Source organism: Onychomys torridus, chromosome 3 (genome assembly GCF_903995425.1).
Source record: "Onychomys torridus chromosome 3, mOncTor1.1, whole genome shotgun sequence".
Classification (NCBI taxonomy): domain Eukaryota; kingdom Metazoa; phylum Chordata; class Mammalia; order Rodentia; family Cricetidae; genus Onychomys; species Onychomys torridus.
The window spans coordinates 143,723,638-143,743,268 of record NC_050445.1 but is presented as its reverse complement, the minus strand read 5'-3'; the positions used below and the strand labels follow the sequence as shown (position 1 = coordinate 143,743,268).

General features: G+C 36.1%; 1 protein-coding gene across 1 annotated transcript; it reads left to right on the top strand.

Moving 5' to 3' along the window:
* Positions 1 to 3,227: 3,227 nt before the first annotated feature.
* LOC118579353 (killer cell lectin-like receptor subfamily I member 2) lies at positions 3,228 to 17,420 on the top strand. The gene is made up of 7 exons (XM_036180536.1): positions 3,228 to 3,417; positions 4,037 to 4,054; positions 5,263 to 5,361; positions 5,503 to 5,577; positions 16,131 to 16,280; positions 16,809 to 16,914; position 17,420. Coding segments are annotated over exons 1-7 (639 nt in total).
* Positions 17,421 to 19,631: the final 2,211 nt, after the last annotated feature.

The window sequence follows — 19,631 nt, the reverse complement described above, 5'->3', positions numbered from 1 at the left end:
AGTGAGGCAGGGCTAGAGACTGGAGTCATCTGTAGCTTTGTAGATCCTAAAATCTTGCTTCATTTTGCTGGTTGTGAACGTAGCTTTTAAGGGCTGATCCATCTCTCTGGACATTGCCTGAATGTTTTTTGGATTAGAGATTATTATACTTTCTTAGTCTAGCACAAGTATTGATCATACCCAAGATCCCATAAACTATCCAGCGTGACTCTTCCAGTGGGTGAATACAGCTGCTCTTACTCAGCTGCTTCTTTTGTGTTCCAGATATCTGTCATTTAGGCATGATAATTCACCTCTCAACACAGTTTATGTTAACTGATAGCTTGGGAAGAAATAGTTTTTGTGAAACCATGGAATGGGATTACTCTTTAAACAGTAGAGTTATGAATCCTACTGTCTTGTGGTTGGATTACTTTTTTGCCTTTAACCTTTTTTTAAAAAAATAATTTTTCTAACTGGCAATCTTCTCACTTACTAACAGACAGTTGTTTTATCAACTTTTATGTTAGTTTTATCAGTAGGGACCATATATTTAGCTTTCTATATTTACTGACAAATCCCTTTCTAGAAAAGTAGATAATTCAATTAGTACATGATATAGTTGTAGGCACAAAGATTGTCTGTTTTCCTTTCCTGCAAGCTGTCCAACATGTACAATTAAAGCTGATTTTCTGGGTAAGAATATCATATCATAGTTCTTTTCATTTGTATTTCTTTCTCTGATCAGTGATAAAATGTCTTCATATTTTCATTTATTTGAAATTTTACTATTAACAAAATGTATTTAAAGTTTAAATGAACTCTTTCCCTCATCTGTGTATAACTGAAGCTTAAACTATGTATCTATTCTTTTCAGACTTTTATTATTCTTTGTTTATATTTAATGTTTTGTTTATTTAAAGTTTATGGGTGCATACTATATAAAATTAGTGATGCAAGTCTATGAGAGATTGAATTTTAACCACCTTCCATCCAAATCTATCACTATGCTTATTTTGTTTTTTATTCTTAAGATGGTGGATATTTTCATTCTTCTCCATACAAAACTTAAGTAACTATTACTTACAAATATTTAATGAGCAATATTTTTATAATCCTACCACTCCTTGAAATGCACTACTATATTGCTGGTTGGGATGTCATATATATTTCATATATATATATATATATACACACATATGTGTGTGTATAAAATGTAATGTACATTTTTACAATAAAATCCGTATCATTTTCTTATTTTATTTTAGCTATCTTAAATAATCTATTGTGAATATACAGGGTCTTACATGCATAACACTGTCTATTATCCAATATTTCAAACTTCAAAATTTTCTCTGTAGGATGCATGGTGGCTCAGCAAGTAAAGGCACTTGATATCAGGCTTTTCAACCTTAGCTCAATCCCTGGAATCCTTGTAATAGAAGGAGAGAAACAACTCTGCAAAGTCATCCTCTGACTTCTGTCACATGTTGAGGTGCATGACACAAACACTATAAAAAATTTTAAATCTAGTCTTTCCCCTGAAATGTAGCCTGTAATTTTCAATCAATGGAAAGTAATATGAGCCTTTCAAAACCCATCTACATATATTCATAAAAACATAGCTTAGTTATTTTAATACATGAGAATGTTTATTGTCCTAACAGTCAATGGTGTCTGGCACACAAATGGATGTAATGTGCTCAGTAGTTCATTCTTCTTCACAATTTCTCTTCTCATCCAAGATTTTGTTTTGCAATGTATTTGCTAGGCAAGGTAATAGCATTTTATAATATAAAATTTGATAATTATATAAGATATTTCATGCATTGCATTATCTTAATCTGAATTTATGTGTTTTTAAGTGAAGACTCTAGGTATGCATTGGAACTTGCCAAAACCTGCTCATATATTTCCTTTGATTTGGGTAATCATTGCTATTCTATAGTGATATTTTATTTGTGCTGAAATGTAGTGATATTAATAATAAAGCTTGCCTGGAGATCAGAGGGAATAGCAAGCCATTATAAGTAAACACAGAAATCAGGCAGTGGTAACACATGCCCTTAATCCTATCACTTAGCTGGCAGGATCTCTGTGTCTTCAAGGACACACTAGGGAACAAAGCCAAGTGTGGTGACACATGCCTTAATTCCAACACTAGTTAACCATAGAGGTCTGGAGGTCTATACAGATAGAAAGTGACAGGATTGTATAGGAAGAGGAAGTGATGTGCCTGGGCTAAGAGAGCCAATGAGAGAACAGAAAGGAAAAGGCATATAAATGTGAGTATACCGGAAAAAGCTGTCTTTGGAAGCTGCAGAGTTGGTGAGGTAAGGTTGGCTGGTGACTTTCCCTATTCCCCTAATCTCTCTAAGGCTTTCACCCCCATATTTGGCTCTGTGTTTTTTATTTAATAAGACCATTTAGAAATTCATCTATACTATTCTATGTGTAGATGGTCATATGTGTGTATCTGTGTTTGTATATGCATGTGTTAAATAAATATGATCATACTAGGTATAAAAAGAAGTGGTATACACACTGACTAATAATTGTACTAAAACCAGACATTTTTCCAGTTAGTGTGAGCTAGGCAATTCTTACCATAGAGTAACACATTGACAGAATAGCACATTATGCTCAGGGTAAGTGTTTCATTGTTTTGTGTCTTTGTGAAGTTTTCAAAGTTTTAGTGATGCAAGTCTATGAGAGATTGAATTTTAACCACCTTCCATCCAAATCTATCACTATGCTCATTTGTTTTTTATTCTTAAAATAGTGGTTTAGTTCATTATCATTATGATGGAACATGGAGGCATGCAGAGAGACATGGTACTGGAGAAGAAGCTGAGAGTTAAACATCTTGATCCATAGGCAATAGGAATTGAACAGAACTAGGCACAGCTTGATCATAAGAGACCTCAAAACTCACAGTTACATACTTCCTCCAACAAGGTCATACCTACTTCAACAAGGCCACACTTCCTAATAGTACACTCCTTATGAGCTTGTGGAGGCCATTGCTTTGAAACCACCACAGTTTGTATTTATTTTTGATGTTGTGGATGCACTGTCATTATTTCCTCTGTATAGACTACATTAGAACTACAGCGTTGCTTATTGGTGCAGAATGGAGTGAGCACTGGACTCTTCTCTACATTTTGTTGCACAGAAGAGGTTGTGAATCAGTAGAAGCAAGTTTCCAAGACTGAGAGAAAGGTGTTCTGATCTTTTCAGGAGAAAAAATGACCAAGAAAAATCAAAGTGAACATGGAACAAACAAGCAAGAGACTACTTACATAGGAACAGACTCTTCCACATTACAAGAGAAGCAGAGACTTACCAAGACACTGCAAATATCTGCCATGTGGAGAGAAGAACAGACAAAACAGGAACTGAACGTTCACAGAGCACCACACTCACAGCACAGAACAGGTATGGTAATATAAGTATTTTGTCAAGGATAGATCTTAACTCCTTCATGTCAGTGCTTATCTTCTCAAAATTGTTAATTTGTCCCACTATCCTAATTGTCTATATTTTTAGCATTTTAACTATTTCAGGATATTACCTTGAAATAGATTAGTGCTTTAATAGTTTCTGTTTATAACCACTAAAATATAACTAACTCAAGTCTCAACCAAGATTTGGAGGGATGGGATCTTAAATGAGGGAAGAGCTCTAAGGGTTGAGGGAGAGATTGGTAGAAATAGATTGAGAAGGAATTAATAGATTATGAGAGGGGATCACAGAGTCATTTTGTTAAATTTACACAGGCAGGTCAGCTGTGAATGGTGTTATAAAGTTGGGGATGTAGGCAACAGAGGCAAAGGTCAATTTTAAGAAGTGTTTATGTGTTTTGGAAGTGTAAGGATGAAAAGTTTCCATAGATCTGGGAGGTGGAGGACTGGGGTAGAAAGGCTGAGGCTTAAGGAATTGTTTGTAGATAGGAAGAAGGAGGAAGTCTATAAGTGGCTTGATATAAAGGAAGTTCTAGGATTCAATATCCAGAGTCCCATGAGAATAGGAAATTGGCCATGAGTGCAGAGATAAGGAGTGGAGGTAGGCAAAGTGGTTTAAAGTGAAGTGTCTATGGGTTGGCATAAGGGACAAAAGACTGCCTCTAAATAGAGAGGAGACAGATGTGGCCCATAGGAAATGGCAGTTTATAAAGAAAGAGGGAAAAATCCTGTGTTAATATGAGGTGTTTAATTTTAATTGGGCATCTTATTTAGGTGAGCTAAGGGGGCCTTTTGATTGTTGGATTTCAACACTTTGATAGCTGGATGTTAGTAGTCAGTTTCAGGAGGAGGGATTGGCCAAACAAAGAAATAGACCTTGGAGGTTAGCTGCAGGAATTAAATATAATGGTTTTTAGCAAGGCAGAAGGAATTGGGGAGAAAGGCAAGGCCTTCCACAGCCACATGTTCAAATGGGCTAGTGTCCCTTCAAATAGAATTGTATTATCTGTTGGAAATATACACATAATTGTGTGGAAGTTGTGAACTTTCTATTTATCCCACATAGTTTTAAGAGTAATTACTGATGTTGTGTTTTTTAAAAAATTCTGTTCAGTCTAATTCAGCCCCATAAACACAATGCACGTTATAGGAAAAACTGTAAGAACATTTCAGAAGTAAAATTTATGAGATTTCATACTTAAAGAGATAATAGAATTAACACTGAGAGGTTAAATACAGTTATAAAATAGTTCAGTGAGAGAGTTAGTTTAAATTTTGGGTAGTTTAGTAAATTCATCAGCCATGAGAACAAGGGTTATTACTAATGGTTTACTCAGTGAAAGTCAGAAGATGTACAAACTAAGAGTAAGATATTCATAAAGACATTGGGTTTAAGCTGCTGATCACCATGTGGAGGCTGAGTCAAGTGGAAAGGACTAATGTGAGGAGAGGGGACTAGAAGTAGAAACTACTGGAATAAAACATTTACCTCAGAGAAGCAACTTAAAAGATTTGGTCAGGGAACGATTCAGGACAAAGAGACATGAATGCATGATGAGGGAGAAGAAGAAAATAAAATATATTATAATAGGAAGAGAGGTCAAGCAAATGAGGTGAATGATCCTGCACTTCAACATGGAGAAGAAAAACAACAGAGAATTAAACACAAATAACTGCACTGTCAAGCACACCAAGCAACTGTGAACTTCAGGACTGACCCCTGAAAGATTAAACTATGTAAGGCAGACCTGGGAGATGAGGAAACAATGATCTTCAACTATGAGAAGTGAGAAACTCACTCTTGTTTTCTTTCTTTTGTGTCTAGACCCTTTGTTGACAACATGGAGAATGCTAACTTTCATCCTAGGAACTTCATGCATTATTTTGGTAACAAAAGTGGGCTTCTTGATTCCAAACTGTAAGTAATTATAAAAAGAATTTGTTCTTATTATCATCAGCATATTATTCCTATAATAACTCACCATTAATACTGAATTTAAAAATGCCCCAGCAAATGTATGTTAAATACTACTTATTACTGATGTAACTTTTGTTACAGTATTTTCTAGAGGAGAAAAGCAATACAGAGAGTCCTACCTTCTTGCTCTTCTATGTCCTAAGAATGATGCTGAGTGTTAACTTTGTACAATTTATTTCCAGCACTTTTCATTACTGGGGCAAAGTCTCTTCCTCAGATCCACATATCGCACTGAAAACAATGAACTAATGCAGTGTTCTAAATTCATTTCCTTCTCAGAAAGAAAAGAAAATGACAATGTAGAATGTGAAAAAAATGTAAACATAAGTGAATACTGTCATTTTTAAAATTTTTGCTACATGTACATATAGTGAATACAACTATGCGCCATTCACATTATTTTTCCCTTTTTATATAGCTTGAAAATTAATTGGCATTAACCATAGACAAATGTAAATTAAAATACCAAGAGTTAAGATTTCATACTATGAATGTGTTTTAATGTGGAAAGATTGATAGGTCAGTATATGGCCAGGATGCTACAAAAGGAAGTAGAGTTTACCCACATCATAACAATTCTACTATCAGACATCAAATAAGGGAAATGGAAAAAAATGTCCTTGGAGACAGCTGGGTCAATAAAGTGCTTGCTGTGCAAGCATGAGGACCTGAGTCTGATTCCCAGAACTCCTGTAAAGATGCTGGGCAAAGTAGCTTTTGTAATCCTAACCCTGGAAAGTAGAAAAGGATGTTATCTCTGGAATACATTGCTTGCTTGGTGAGTTCTAGGTCAGTGAGAAACCTTGTGTCAATGGCAACAAGCAAATCTCTGCTTCACCACGCCCCCACACACTATCTATTCCTCCTCAGTATATATTCAGAAAAGGATAGGCCTTTTATGGATATCAATATAACTGGGCATATCTGTAGATGAATTTCTAAACAGTCTTATTAAATAAGAAACACAGAACCAAATACAGAGTAATAGCTGAAGAGATCAGAGAAGAGCCATGACTAGGCTTATCTTACTACCTCGCTGCCATCACTTCCCCAGAGAGAGCTTCTTCCCATCTAAACTATGTTTTATGTCTTCCTGTTCTGCTTTCTCATTGGCTCAAAGCCCAGCTACATGACTTCCTTGTCACTGCCTGTCTATACAGACCTCCAGGTCTCTATGGATTAAAGGCTCACATCACCACTCTTGGCTGTGTCCTTGATCACACAGAGACTCTGCCTGCATGGACTACCACTGCCTGACTTCTGTTTATGGCTCACTGACCTTTGATCTCTAGGCAAACTTTATTTATTAACACACAAATAAAACATCACATTTCAGCACAAATAAAATATCACCACACATACCAAGTTGTAGCAAAACTAAGCACCAGTATGAGGAATAGGGTTCCAAATGCCAGCAGAAGATTAAGAAACAGCCCCTGTTCCCACTGTTAGGAGTCCACAAGAAGACCAAGCTACACAACTGTTCCATATTTGCAGAGGGCCTAGGTTAGTCCCATGCAAGCTCCCTGGTTGGCTGGTAGTTCAGTCTCTAGGAGCTCCTATGCAACCAGGTTAGTTGATTCTGTGCATTTTCTTGTGATGTCCTTGACCTCTCTGGCTCCCACAATCCTTCCCCTATCTCTTCAGAAGGATTCACAAATTTCAGCCAAATGTTTTATTTGGATCTCTGCATCTGGTTCTATCATTGGTTGGATGGAATCTCTCTGATGACTACTGGACTAGGCACCAATCCCAGCATATCCCATGGGTTGGATAGACTGCAGGTCAAAGGTTATGTGGCTGGGTTGGTGTCTGAAACCCTCCACTTGTAGTCTTGCAAGGTCATGGGAAGTAGCTAGTTCAGGCTACATATCCTTTTTTGCTAGGATTCTTAGCTGAGGTTATCCTTGTACATTCTTTGGAGTTTCCCTTATACCAGGTTTCTACCTGACCCTGAAGTGCCCCCTGCCTTCCAGTTGTTTTTTTCAGTACTCTCCCTACCAACACACCACCACCTACTACCTCATATCCTCATCCCCACCTGACCCCAGTCACCAATGAAATCTCTTCTATCTCCTCCCAGGGAGATCTGACTGTCCCAATTCAGCCCTCCTTGTTACTTACCCTCTTTGAGTCTGTGGATTGTAATATCCTTTACTTTATAGCTAAGATCAACTTATAAATGACTACATACCATGTTTGTCTTTCTGGGTATTGGTTACCTCATCCAGGATGATTTTCTTCTAGTTCTATCAATTTGCCTTTGAAATTCATGATGTCATTGTTTTCAACAGCTGAATAATACTCCATTGTATAAATGTGCCATATTTTCTTTATCCATTCTTCAGTTGGGGAAAACATCCAGGTTATTTTCCAGGTTCTGGCTTTATGAATAATGCTGCTATGAATGTAACTAATCAAGCGACTTTGTGGAATGATTAAGCATCCTTTGGTCATGTGCCCAAGGTGGGTCAAGGTAGATTGGTTACCAATATTCTGAGAAATAGCCATATTGATTTTCAAAGTGGCAGTACATTTTTACTCCCATCAGCAATAGAGGAGTGCTTCCTTTGCTCCACATCCTCCTTAGCATGAGCTGTTATCAGTGTTTTTTTGTCTTAGCCATTTGGACAGGTATGATGTTTTGGAATATTCCTTTACACTGTGTGAATATATTTCACTGCAATGGGTTTAGTAAAGAAACTGATTGGCCTACAGCTGGTCATTAAGAGATTGGGCAGGAGAACCCAACAAAGAGAATGTTGACAAAAATGGTGAACTCTGAGAGTGGTTAGCAGATGCAGAGAGAAGCAAAATTGGCGTGCCATATGGAGAAAAGGTACCCAGCCATGTGAAAAAATGTAAATAAGAAATATTGGTTAATTTCAAATTTAAGAGTTAGCTAGTAACAAGCCTGAGCTATTGACAAAGGATTGACTACTGATACTTAGCTTCAGTGTGGTTACTTGGTAGTGGCTAACAAGATAGAAAGTTCCACCTATAAAAGGTGGAATCTCAGAGTCCTTTTGATTTTCATTTCCTTAATGGATGAGGATATTGAACAGTTCTTTAAGTGTTTCTCATCTGAGATTCTTCTGTTGAGAATTCTCTGTTTAGATCTGTACTCCTTTTTTAAATTAAATTATTTGGTTTGTTGATGTTTAGTTTCTTGAGTTCTTTATATATTTTTAAAATCATCTGTAGATGAATTTCTAAGCGGTCTTATTAAGTAGAGAACATGGAGCCAAATATAGGGGTGAAAGCCTTAGAGATCAAGGAAATAGTTAGAGTCACCAACCATCTTACCTCACCAGCTCTGTAGCTTCCAAAATGCTATGACTTCCTGTCTACCCAGGCTTTTATTGCCTTGTTGTTCAGCCTTCTCATTGGCTCTTAGCCCAGCTACCTCACTTCTTTGTTACTGCCTGTCTGTACTGACCTCCAGGTCTCAATGGCTGGTACTGGGATTAAAGGCATGTGTCACCATGCTTGCCTCTGTTCCCTAGTGTGACCTTGAACAAACAGAGACCCTGCCTGCCAAGTGATCAGATTAAGAGCATGGGCTACCACTGCACTTTTGTGTTTACTTAAAATGGCTTGTTATTCCCTCTGATATCTAGGCAAACTTTATTTATTAACATACAAATAAAATATCACCATATTTCAGCACAAATAAAATATCATCATAATCATCCCTCTGTCCTATGCAGGGTTGATGAAGATCTTTTCCCATTCTTCAGGCTCTGTTTTCTTATTGACAGTATCCTTTGCCTTAAAGAAGTTTTTCAGTTTCATGAGGTCCCATTCATTATTTATCATTTTTAGTGTCTGAAGCATTAATGTTCTATTCAAGAAGTTGTCTCCTCTTTCAATGCACTCAAGGCTATCCCTCACACTCTCTTCTATCAGGTTTGGTGTATCTAGATTTATGCTAAGGTCTTTGATCCACTTGGAGTTCTGTAATGAATCTTTTTCTGTTCCACTAGCCAGCTCCCAAATAATGACATGGAGACTTCTTAATTATTATGAAAGCACAGACTACAGCGTAGTTTTTATAACAAATTAACACATTTTTATTAATCTGTGTCCTACCATGTGGCTTTTATCTCTATCCTATTCTGTGTGGCTGACTAGTTCTGTATCTGTCTGGCCTGTCTGCCTCTCTTCTTCCCTGAGTCCATCCTATGCCTGGGAGTCCTGCCTATATACCTCCTGAATAGGTATTGGCTATTTAGTTCTTCACTAAACCAATCAGATTGTACCTTGGCAAAGACACATCTTCACAGAGTACCAAAAGATCATTCCACAATATTTCCCGCTTTTTGTCTAAATAAAAAAAGAAAGGTTTTAACTCTAATACAGTAAAATTATATTCCGTAAGAACAATTATCAAGTAAGAAATATATTCACAATGTTCAGTCCATTAGTATTAGGCAAATTTAAAGAAAATACTTCATTATATATCCTATCATGGTGAATCTCAAGTTTTATACTTAGCCCATTTTTATCATAACTTGTATTGTCATCCTAAAACTATCTTTTCAGAACTCAAAATATTTTTTAGGTTTAAGTTTTTATGTTTCTCAACCTTATACATTTTATATCTCCTTTGTGGGTTTATTTTCTGCATTTGGTAACTAGGAAAACTACAATTATCTCATCTTCAACTCCATCAGAGACACAAGAAGGATATAATATTACTGGATTAAACAGGAAATGTAGAGCAAACAAATTAAAAAACTATAGAAATGACAGAGACAGCTGTCTGTCTGGACAGTCACCACAAAATTTCTCTGTAATTTTGGGCATCCATCTTTGACCTTCAGGCTTAGATGTCTGACAGACTTTTCTGTGAAGCAGTAATCTTGAAGACTGTCTTACCTTGCTTGGCAAAGTTCAGCAGTCACTTTCCTTTGTGTCCTGCTTGTCCAGTTTGGACAGCATACTGTCAGTAGTCAAGGCAAGGGCAATTTCTTACACAATGACTAGCTTTGGGACATTGAAATCAAATTCCATATGGATATTCTTTGATGCCTAAATCCCCTTTTGAAGTAAATTGGTACTGTAAGGAGCAGATATGTCTCACTGTCATGAAAATCCTTGTGTTATTAAAATATTGTAAATGTCATATTCTGTAGGTTTTTGAAGTGTTTGAATACCATCTATCTGTACAAAATATGCGTCCTTGACTTTGAAAACATACCCAACATGACTATGTTTGATTGTTACAGATGAGTAACTATTAACTGTCTCTTTTGATTATCCTAAATGGCTTTTAAGAACTAAAACTTTACATTACATTTTTAAATGAGCTGCATAGGTATAATACCTTAAATAAGAGTAGAAACATATCTACAGTATAACAAAAATAGTGTTATATTTGTATCAATATATGAAAATCCATATCAATATAAAATATTTGAGACTAGTGGTTATTCAAAAGTATTCTCAACAATCCATGTTTTCATCTCAACATTTCTATACTGTATCCCCATTTTCCCTTCAGAAAGAGATCTTTGAGTCTAATCTTTATTCAACTTTTTTCCCTGACCATGACCAATAACAACTTATAATCAACACCCTTAAATAATGACAAACATCTATACCCCACCAAATCACCAAAAGCCACTCACTCTATCTCTGGGGAATGTGGGCATTTTGTTATCCAGAGTGCTTCCTGTTGTTTGGTGGTGATGGCATCTTTCAGGGACCTTGAGAAAACTGAGAAAATCTCAAGTCTTGGGAGAGCTAAATGTGTTATTTTTTTTGTTTAGTCTCTGTGTGATGGGAAAGTATAGAGATCATCTGGAGTCTTAGCTGGATAATCTGTGAGGCGGAACTATCTCAACTAGCTGCTTTGAAGTTGTTTTGAGTGCAGAATTTTGAGGAAACTGTAACAGAGGCATTCTGAGAGTCTGGATATACGGGTTAGTGCTTTTTATTGGTGTCTGGTCCTTATGTTCTGAAAACACACAAACTTTTAAAGACAACATACATATCTATATTATTACATCTGTAGAGTGTGTAGTGTGTGCAAATCAGCTAAAAGATGATTTTTTGTTTTATGTTTGAGCAGGTAAAAGGCATCTGTCATCTTTATAACTTAGTTTTACTATATAACCAAACTGTAATATAAATCTTCATCCATGTTATATGAAATGATGGCATGTAATAATAAGTCAAAATTCTGTAGCCACCAAGATCTATCATGTCTCATCCAGTCTCAGCGATGTTCCCATAGTAGAGGGATCATTATATACATCAGCTGTCCTAGAGTCTTTCTTGGCTTGTCCCTCATGTATCAGCCAAGATCCTGAGGAAGTGTCAGCCTATCAAATCTAATCTTTGTTAATTTTGAACAGAACTGTAACTTTTTTTGTATCCTGTGGAAACAAAAACATAACCTCTCCCCCAACATATTTTCTGACTTCCATTTTGAATTTAAGGCATTCTTAAAATATATAGGTTGGTTTAATTTATCAGTTTCCGTACTCTAATATATCTCAGCAGCATTTTTCATTATTTTTTATTTAAAATTTTTATTATTTCATTATTTAAAAATTTTGAACTCAACAAAGCACCATATGGGACCCAGACACCCTGTGTAGTTCACATTTTTATGTGGCCTATCATTTTTACATAACTTTATCTTTTATTTAAAGACTTTATTATTCTTAAACTATTTATTTTTTGTGTCTGCCTATACCCATTTTCTTTTTTTTTTCCTTCAGCACCTTAGCCTATTCAAACATATTGAGTTGTTTTTTTTTTTTTTTTCAATTTGGACCTTACTTTACTAAATGCCTGCAGCATTCTCTGACTGTGTGAGACAAATCTTAAACTGTTTAGAGGGCCCCACAATGTGGCTTTGGGTTATGGCACTAGTGACTATCTTTACCCACTTTGGGTCCCAGCTGCACCTGTTTCATCTCTTGGAAGCTGCTGTGTCCACACTGTGGCAGGTATTTCTATCTAGTCTCTCCCTGTAGAGTTTCACATCAGCTGCTCATAGCAGGGTCTCTTAAATGAACTGTAGGGGTTCTTAAATAAGCCATGCCTCTTAAAGGAGCCAAGACTCAATATGCTACAAGCAGTGGGCTCTGTGTATGTGCCCCACAATGGATACTATTTATAATGAGTCTTTTTCTATCTCACCAGTCAACTCCCAAAGAATGACATAGAGACATCTTATTCATTATGAAAGCTCAGCCTATAGCTTAGAGTTGTTCCTAACTAGCTTTTATAACAAATTATTCCATGTATTTTTTATGATTTCATGTTTTGCCATGTGGATTTTAATATCCTATTCTGTGTGTCTAAACCATTCCAAGTATGGCTAGCTTCTCCTCTTCTGTTCTTCCTTAAGTCCTCCCAGTACCTGGAAGTCCTATTTGACATTTAGCTCTTTATTAAACCAAGCAGAAGGCATCTTGGCAAAGACACATCTTCATAGTGTATAAAAAGGTTACTCCACGACAAACTTGAGTTTTGTACAGGGTTATAGATACAGATCTACTTGCATTCTTCTACATGTAGACATCCAGTTAGACCAGCACCATTTGTTACAGATGGTTTCTTTCTTCTGTTGTATAATTTTGCCCTCTTTGTCAAAACTCAGGTGTCTGTAGATGTCTGTGGAGTTACATATGGGTCTTTGGTTTGATTCCAGTCATCCTCTTGTCTGTTTTGGGGGCAATGCCATGTGGTTTTGATTACTATAGCCGTGTGGGAGAGATTGAAATTGGCGATAGTGATAACTATGGAAGTTCTTTTATTGTACAGGACTGTTTTAGCTATCCTGGGATTTTTTTCCATACAAAGGTGAGAATTGTTCTTTCAATATTTGTATTTTGTTGGGATTTTAATTGGGATGTCCTTGAATCTGTAGCTTGCTTTGGTAAGATTGTCATTATTACTATGTTAATCTTACTAATCCATGCAGATAGGAAATCTTTCCATCTTGTGATTACTTTCTTCAGAGATTTGAAGTTCTTGTCAGACATTCCTTTGACTTACTTGGTTAGAGTTACACCAAGATATTTAATAGTATTTGTAGCTATTGTGAAATGTGTTGTGTAGTGGTATTTTCTCTGCCCATGACCATGGACTATACAGCCCAAAGGAGGTGGTGTTTCCTGCCATTGGATGTGACCTCTTATAAGAAGTTGGAGAAGGGTCACATGCCCCTTCTCCATGCCCCTGCCTGCAAAGTGGATTCTCTCCTGGTCAAATCAGAGGACAACTTCAGTTATCTACTCTGTTCTGTATTCATGAGTATATTTCCTCAATATATATCTTAATAAATTCTGTTACCATTTTAATAGACTCACATGCATTGTCATAATAGTATTGTTTTCTGGATTTCTTTCTCAGCCCATTTATCATTTCTGTATAGGAGCGCAACTGATTTTTTTTTTTTTTTTTTTTTTTTTTTACTTAATCTTGTATCTGGCCACTTCAAAAGTGATGATCAGCTCTGTAGGAGTTCCCTGGTTGAATTTTTGGGGTCACTTATGTATAGTCTCATATCACCTACAAATAGCTACATTTGGACTTCTTCCTTTCCAACTTGTATTCCCTTGATCTTCTATAGCTGTCTTCTTGGTCTAGCTAGAACTATATTGAATAGATACAGACAAGGTGGACAGTCTAGGTTTTAACCTAATTTTAGCGAAATTTCTTTAAGTTTCTCCCTATTTATTTTGATGTTGGACATCAACTTGATGTATATTGCTTTTTATGTTTATATTTGTCCCTTTCCTCCCTGATCTCTCCAAGACTCTTATCATGAAGGAGTGTAGGGTTTTGTCAAAGGCTTTTTCAGCATCTAATGAAATGATCATTTTTTTCTCTCAGTTTGCTTATATGGTGGATTACATTGACAGATTTTTATATGTTTAACTTTCCCTGCATGTCTAGAATGAAGTCTACTTGATCATCATGTATGATTTTTTATGTATTCTTGAATTTGCTTTGCTAGTATTTTACTGAATAATTTTTTTATCTGTGTTACAGAGACAGATTGGTCTGCAGTTCTCTCTCTCTCTCTCTCTCTCTCTCTCTCTCTCTCTCTCTCTCTCTCTTGTATTGAGTCTTTCTGTTGTTTAGGTATCAGGGTTATTGTGAACTCATAAAATGAATTTGGCAATGTTCCTCCTGTTTCTACTTTGTGGAATAATTTGAGGAGTATTAGTATTAGCTCTTCTTTGAAGGTCTGACACAATTTTTCACTGAAATCTCTGGCCCTAGGCTTTTTTTGTTTTGTTTAGAAGAGTTTTAATGAATGTTTCTGTTTACTTAGGGGATAAGGGTCTATTTAAATTGTTTATCTGATCTTGATTTAACTTTGGTAAATGGTATGTATTGAAAAAATTGTCAATTTCTTGTAGATTTTTCCAATTTTGTGGAGTACACGTTTTTTGAAGTATAACCTAACGATTTTTTGGATTTCCTAATTATGTGCTATTATGTTACCCTTTTGGTTTCAGATTTTGTAATTTGGATATTCTCTCTTGCCTTTTGGTTAGTTTGGATAAGGGCTTGTCTATCTTGTTGATCTTCTCAAAGAACCAACTCTTTGTTTCATTGACTCTTTGCATTGTTCTCATTGTTTCTATTTTACTAACTTCAGTCCTGAGTTTGACTATTTCCTGCTCTTGGTTGTGTCTTCGTTTTGTTCTAGATCTTTCAGGTGGGCTATTGAGTCACCAATATGAGAAATTTCTAACTTATTTTTGCAGGCACTCAGGGCTATGAAGTTTCCTCTTAGCACTACTTTCATTAGGTCCCATAAGTTTGGGTATGTTGTGCATTCATTTTCATTGTGTTCTAGAAAGTTATTTTCTGTCTTTCTTCTTTGACCAAGTGGTAATTCAGTAGAGAGATGTTCACTTTCCATGAATTTGTAGGCTATTGAGAGCTGCTGGTATCAAAAAGCCATGGGAGTATACAGCAGATGACAAATAATGTCCAAAAAATCAATCTATTAGAGCCAAGTGTTCTGATCAAGGACTAAGCCATCATGCAAGGCATGTTGGAGTTATTGCCCTTGGGATGAATTGGCTGTTCTTTGTGGTAAACTTCTTATGCAATTAGAAGCTATGATATCTCCATACATTTTCATAAAATGTGTATATGTATTCCCATGATTACCTCTCAATCTTATGGACATATATATCTATGGGTGATCAGGAAGATGACTTCTCATTTAGCTATATAATTTTGATATATAGAAAATACATTAGGATATGCTTCATAGCCAGATCCATAGTCCCATGAGACTGTAAACTTTTAAAGCCTGCTTTGTTCATTTTGCTCAAACTCACACAGAAAATAATAATCTCTCCTCAGTCTAACACAAATTGCATACATTTAGCTCATTTGTTTTTATCTCAGAACAGGTTCAAACTACATTAAAAGTCTCTATAAATAGGTCATAAGTTTAAAACTTTACAGTTATGCACAAGGTCAGAGATGCAGGTGTCTTTCAAGGTTATTAACATAAAACATCCTAAGAAGAGCCTGTCAATTCTTCATTTGCCAACTCTGATGGTAAAAAACAAAAACAAAAACAAAACCAACAAAACACAACCCCTGAAATTTGCTAGGAAAAAGTCTAATATTCCCATTTTTAAAATGCACTCATCTAGTAGTTGTTAATAATGGTTATTCTTTACTGATCACCCATTTCACACATGCATGTTTCCTAGATGGCTCTTGTGATCTTTGTTCACATGACTGGGTTGCTTTTGGAAACAGTTTCTATCATGGTTTTTCTGGAATCAACAGCCACTCAGAAAGCCAATTTGCCTATGAGGAACTGAATTCTCATCTTATAGAGCTAAACTCCAAAGCAGAGCTGGTAAATCAAATGTTCCTGCCTTTCTGTTTCTTTGTAACTGTTTGCATTGGGAGCACTTGTCATGAACACAACAATTTAGCAAATGGAATGCTCTGGAGGGCCTGTGACAGCTGCTTATGATGACTTACTATTGTCTTTATTGAGAAAAAAGGGGAGGACTCTCATAGCATCACAATGTTTAATGCTACAAGCAAACCAGAGTAGTAAATGAGCTCCAGGTGGCATGTTCTTTTCAGCAGGCTGTGCAAGCCACTGGGAGACCCAAAGCTGCTATTAAGTAAAGAAGGAGCAGCAGATCACCCATCTTAGTAACTCATTCCCAGAACTCCAGCACTTGAGAGGCTCAGACAGGAGGACCATCAAGAGTTTGAGGCAAGTTTGGTTTATACAGTGAGTTTCTAGGCCAGCTTGGACTATGGGCTAAAATTCTGTTTCAAATTTTAAAAAGATGTATACATTTAAACAAGTAAATAATTTTAAAAGGCAAAAAGAAAAGAAAAAGGGATTAGGATTATACACTCAGTTATGGAAAATATGCTATTGTTTGAAATTGATGGGTGGGCTCTCCTCAAAACAGATGAAACAGAGGTTTCCTGGCTGTGGGAAAATGCCACTAAAATAGAGAAAACTTGGTAAGTACAATGTGTGGATAATGTGAGCTTTGCTGAGGGTAGTGAGATTGTGCATGTGTGTCCTGCCTATGTGTGACACAGAAGGAGAATTCAGAAGAAAGGAAAGAGCTCTTCTTTAGAAGGAGCAGTCTGTGGGCCATAGAAGAGAAATCATGTTAACCCTAAGTAATCTCACCTTTGGAATATTTGTGTTTTATTCTACAAGACTCCCTGGAGACATTAGGAAGATTGTAACTCTAAAGCCTTGTACCATTTCCTTTTCATTTGAATCACAATCCCACTTTTTCAGACAGGGTAGGATTAGTTGTGTCTGATGTTTAGAGTTTTGCATCTAAACGCCGGCTCCTGACTCCCCTCATGTCTTTGTTTTCTTCCTGTAACAATATTTTGATTCTTCTTTTTGACTTGTGTTTGTTATAGCTAATTCTAACTTTGAAACAAAAAAAATAGTATCTGCAGTGATCAATTCTTGATTTCTGATTTTCTTTTTATTCTTTTTACACAGAATTAATGACTCAGAAAAGAATCATAGTTGTTATTATCTGAAAGGACCGCAAATTTATTCTGTTGACTGTTCATCTAAGAAACCATATACCTGTAAGTTTAAAATATTCTGATACCTATTTCATTAGCACAATTTTTATTAAACTATAAATAACAAAATATATCTATTATTTGTTGGTTTTATAATTGTTACACTTGAGTTTAGCTACCAGGCTGATAAGGGATAATTTTTTAAGTTTTGAACATTTTTTTTTACTGAATAGAGAAGATATAGATTAATGTTTTTTACTTTCTGTATTATATTGAAAATGAGTATAATTTGTCTTGATGGTGATCACCTCTCTAATACAATTTATTTTCTCATAAATTAGTTAAATAACAAATACCATTTATGTTCAGTTACTTGGCAAAATCCAATAGACTTAAAATGATAAAAGGATCCCATATTAGTTGAATGGATTTTGAAAAGTTATTTGTGTCTTATTCCTATATAAAGAGCAGGAGGTACACATGCAAAGGTCATGTGAAGGTCAGAGGACAACTTGCTGGAGCTGGTTTTCTCTTTCCACGTTTATGTGGATTCCAGGATCTAACTCAGTCAGGTTACATTGCATGACAAGTGCTGTTGCCCAGTGAGCCATGTTGCTTGGTTGGATTTTTTTTTTTTTTGTGGGGGGGGATATGCTTATACTATGTTGTACAGTCTGGTCTGTATTCCCAAGGCTCAAACATTTTTGAGTTTCAGTGTATCTAGTAGATAGACCAGAGATGCAGCCCACCTCACCCAGTGTAAGATTCCAAACTAGGAGATATTGTTTGAGATTATTCAAAAAGTATGTTGATGATTCTGCTTAAGACAACAAGAACGGAAAATAGTAAATAACACATGCAACTTGTTTTGGAAAAGTTAAGAAATTTGTACTCTGGGTCAGAGGTTAAGATTGCTTACTGCTCCTTCAGAGGCCAGAGGTTCAGTTCTCTGCAACCACATGTCATCTCACAGTAGTCTGTAACTACTTCCATTGGATCAGACATCCACTTCTCATCTCTCTGAGCTCCTGCATGAGCATGATACACATAGAAACTCATATATACACTCACAGATGTATTGCAGGGGCTAATGCAACACCATCTTGTCCTGACTACATTTTGTGTTTGCTTAGACAGTTCTTATGTCTCTATGCACCTGCAACATCTACCTTAAAAAACAGTTGAGATTTCCATGGTCTAGATGTATTAACCAAAATAATTAATGTTTATTCAAACTTAACATAAGTTAAAATAACTGAAGAAGATATGGTGCAAAAATAACTGTCATGCTGAGTCTAACGTAATTACTATGCTCTGCCAGAAATGAAGGTTTCAAGCTTACTCTGACCCTCATCTAACATTAATGTAATTCATGGTCTTTGATTTTTTGCCTTCTTTAGCATGAAGAGATGTTCAAGCATGAGCCTTGTTCTTAGTCGTCAGCTAATAAAGGACTCATATACTTTTACTTGGCTTAACCAGCATGGTTGTATGTATCTTACTTGTATGAGTTATTATAATATACAGTAATGAATAAATTTTTAAAAAAGAAACTCAGAGTCCAGCCAGAGTTGTAGGACTTTATTTCTCTTGAGAGGAGCTAAGACTGCACTTTCAGTCATTTAGAGGATGACAAGGAGATGACGACAGAAGTCATGAGAGAGCCCAGCAGAAGAACAAAATCCACGAAGGGGAAACAAAAGGAAGTTCTCGTGCTAAAAGGCCTATAACTGAAAATTTAAAATTCTAACTTTTAAATCTTTAAAAAAATAATGGCTAACATTTCTTCAAATGGAGTTCTAAAAGTTATTGTTTGTCTTAATATGCAGGAAGAAGAATTTTAGAAGGGAAAACCACAGTTATGAGCACCATTGTCCTACATTTAGAGATGATGAATGTGGAGCTGGAGAAATAAATGGCTCAATACCTGGGTGCGGTGGCTGCTCTACCAGAGGACTAGGTTTCATTTTCAGCACCAACATGACAGTTCACAACGGTCTGTAAGTAGGCCTGTAGGTGCAGAGGATCCAACACTCTTTCTGCTTTTAGAGGATCTCAGGAACAGGGGTGGTACAGACAAAACCAAAAAGCCCATGTATATAAAATGATGATGATGATGATGATGATGATGATGATGATGATGATGATAAAGATCAGGGCTGTATATGGGATACAGACAAAGA

Coding starts and splice junctions, on each gene's coding strand:
- LOC118579353 (XM_036180536.1), top strand. CDS start 3,228: ATGACCAAGAAAAATCAAAGTGAACATGGAACAAACAAGCAAGAGACT. Junction 5,578..16,130: donor TCCTAAGAATGATGCTGAGT/GTTAACTTTGTA, acceptor CATGTTTCCTAG/ATGGCTCTTGTGATCTTTGT. Junction 16,281..16,808: donor GCTAAACTCCAAAGCAGAGC/TGGTAAATCAAA, acceptor TACACTCAGTTA/TGGAAAATATGCTATTGTTT.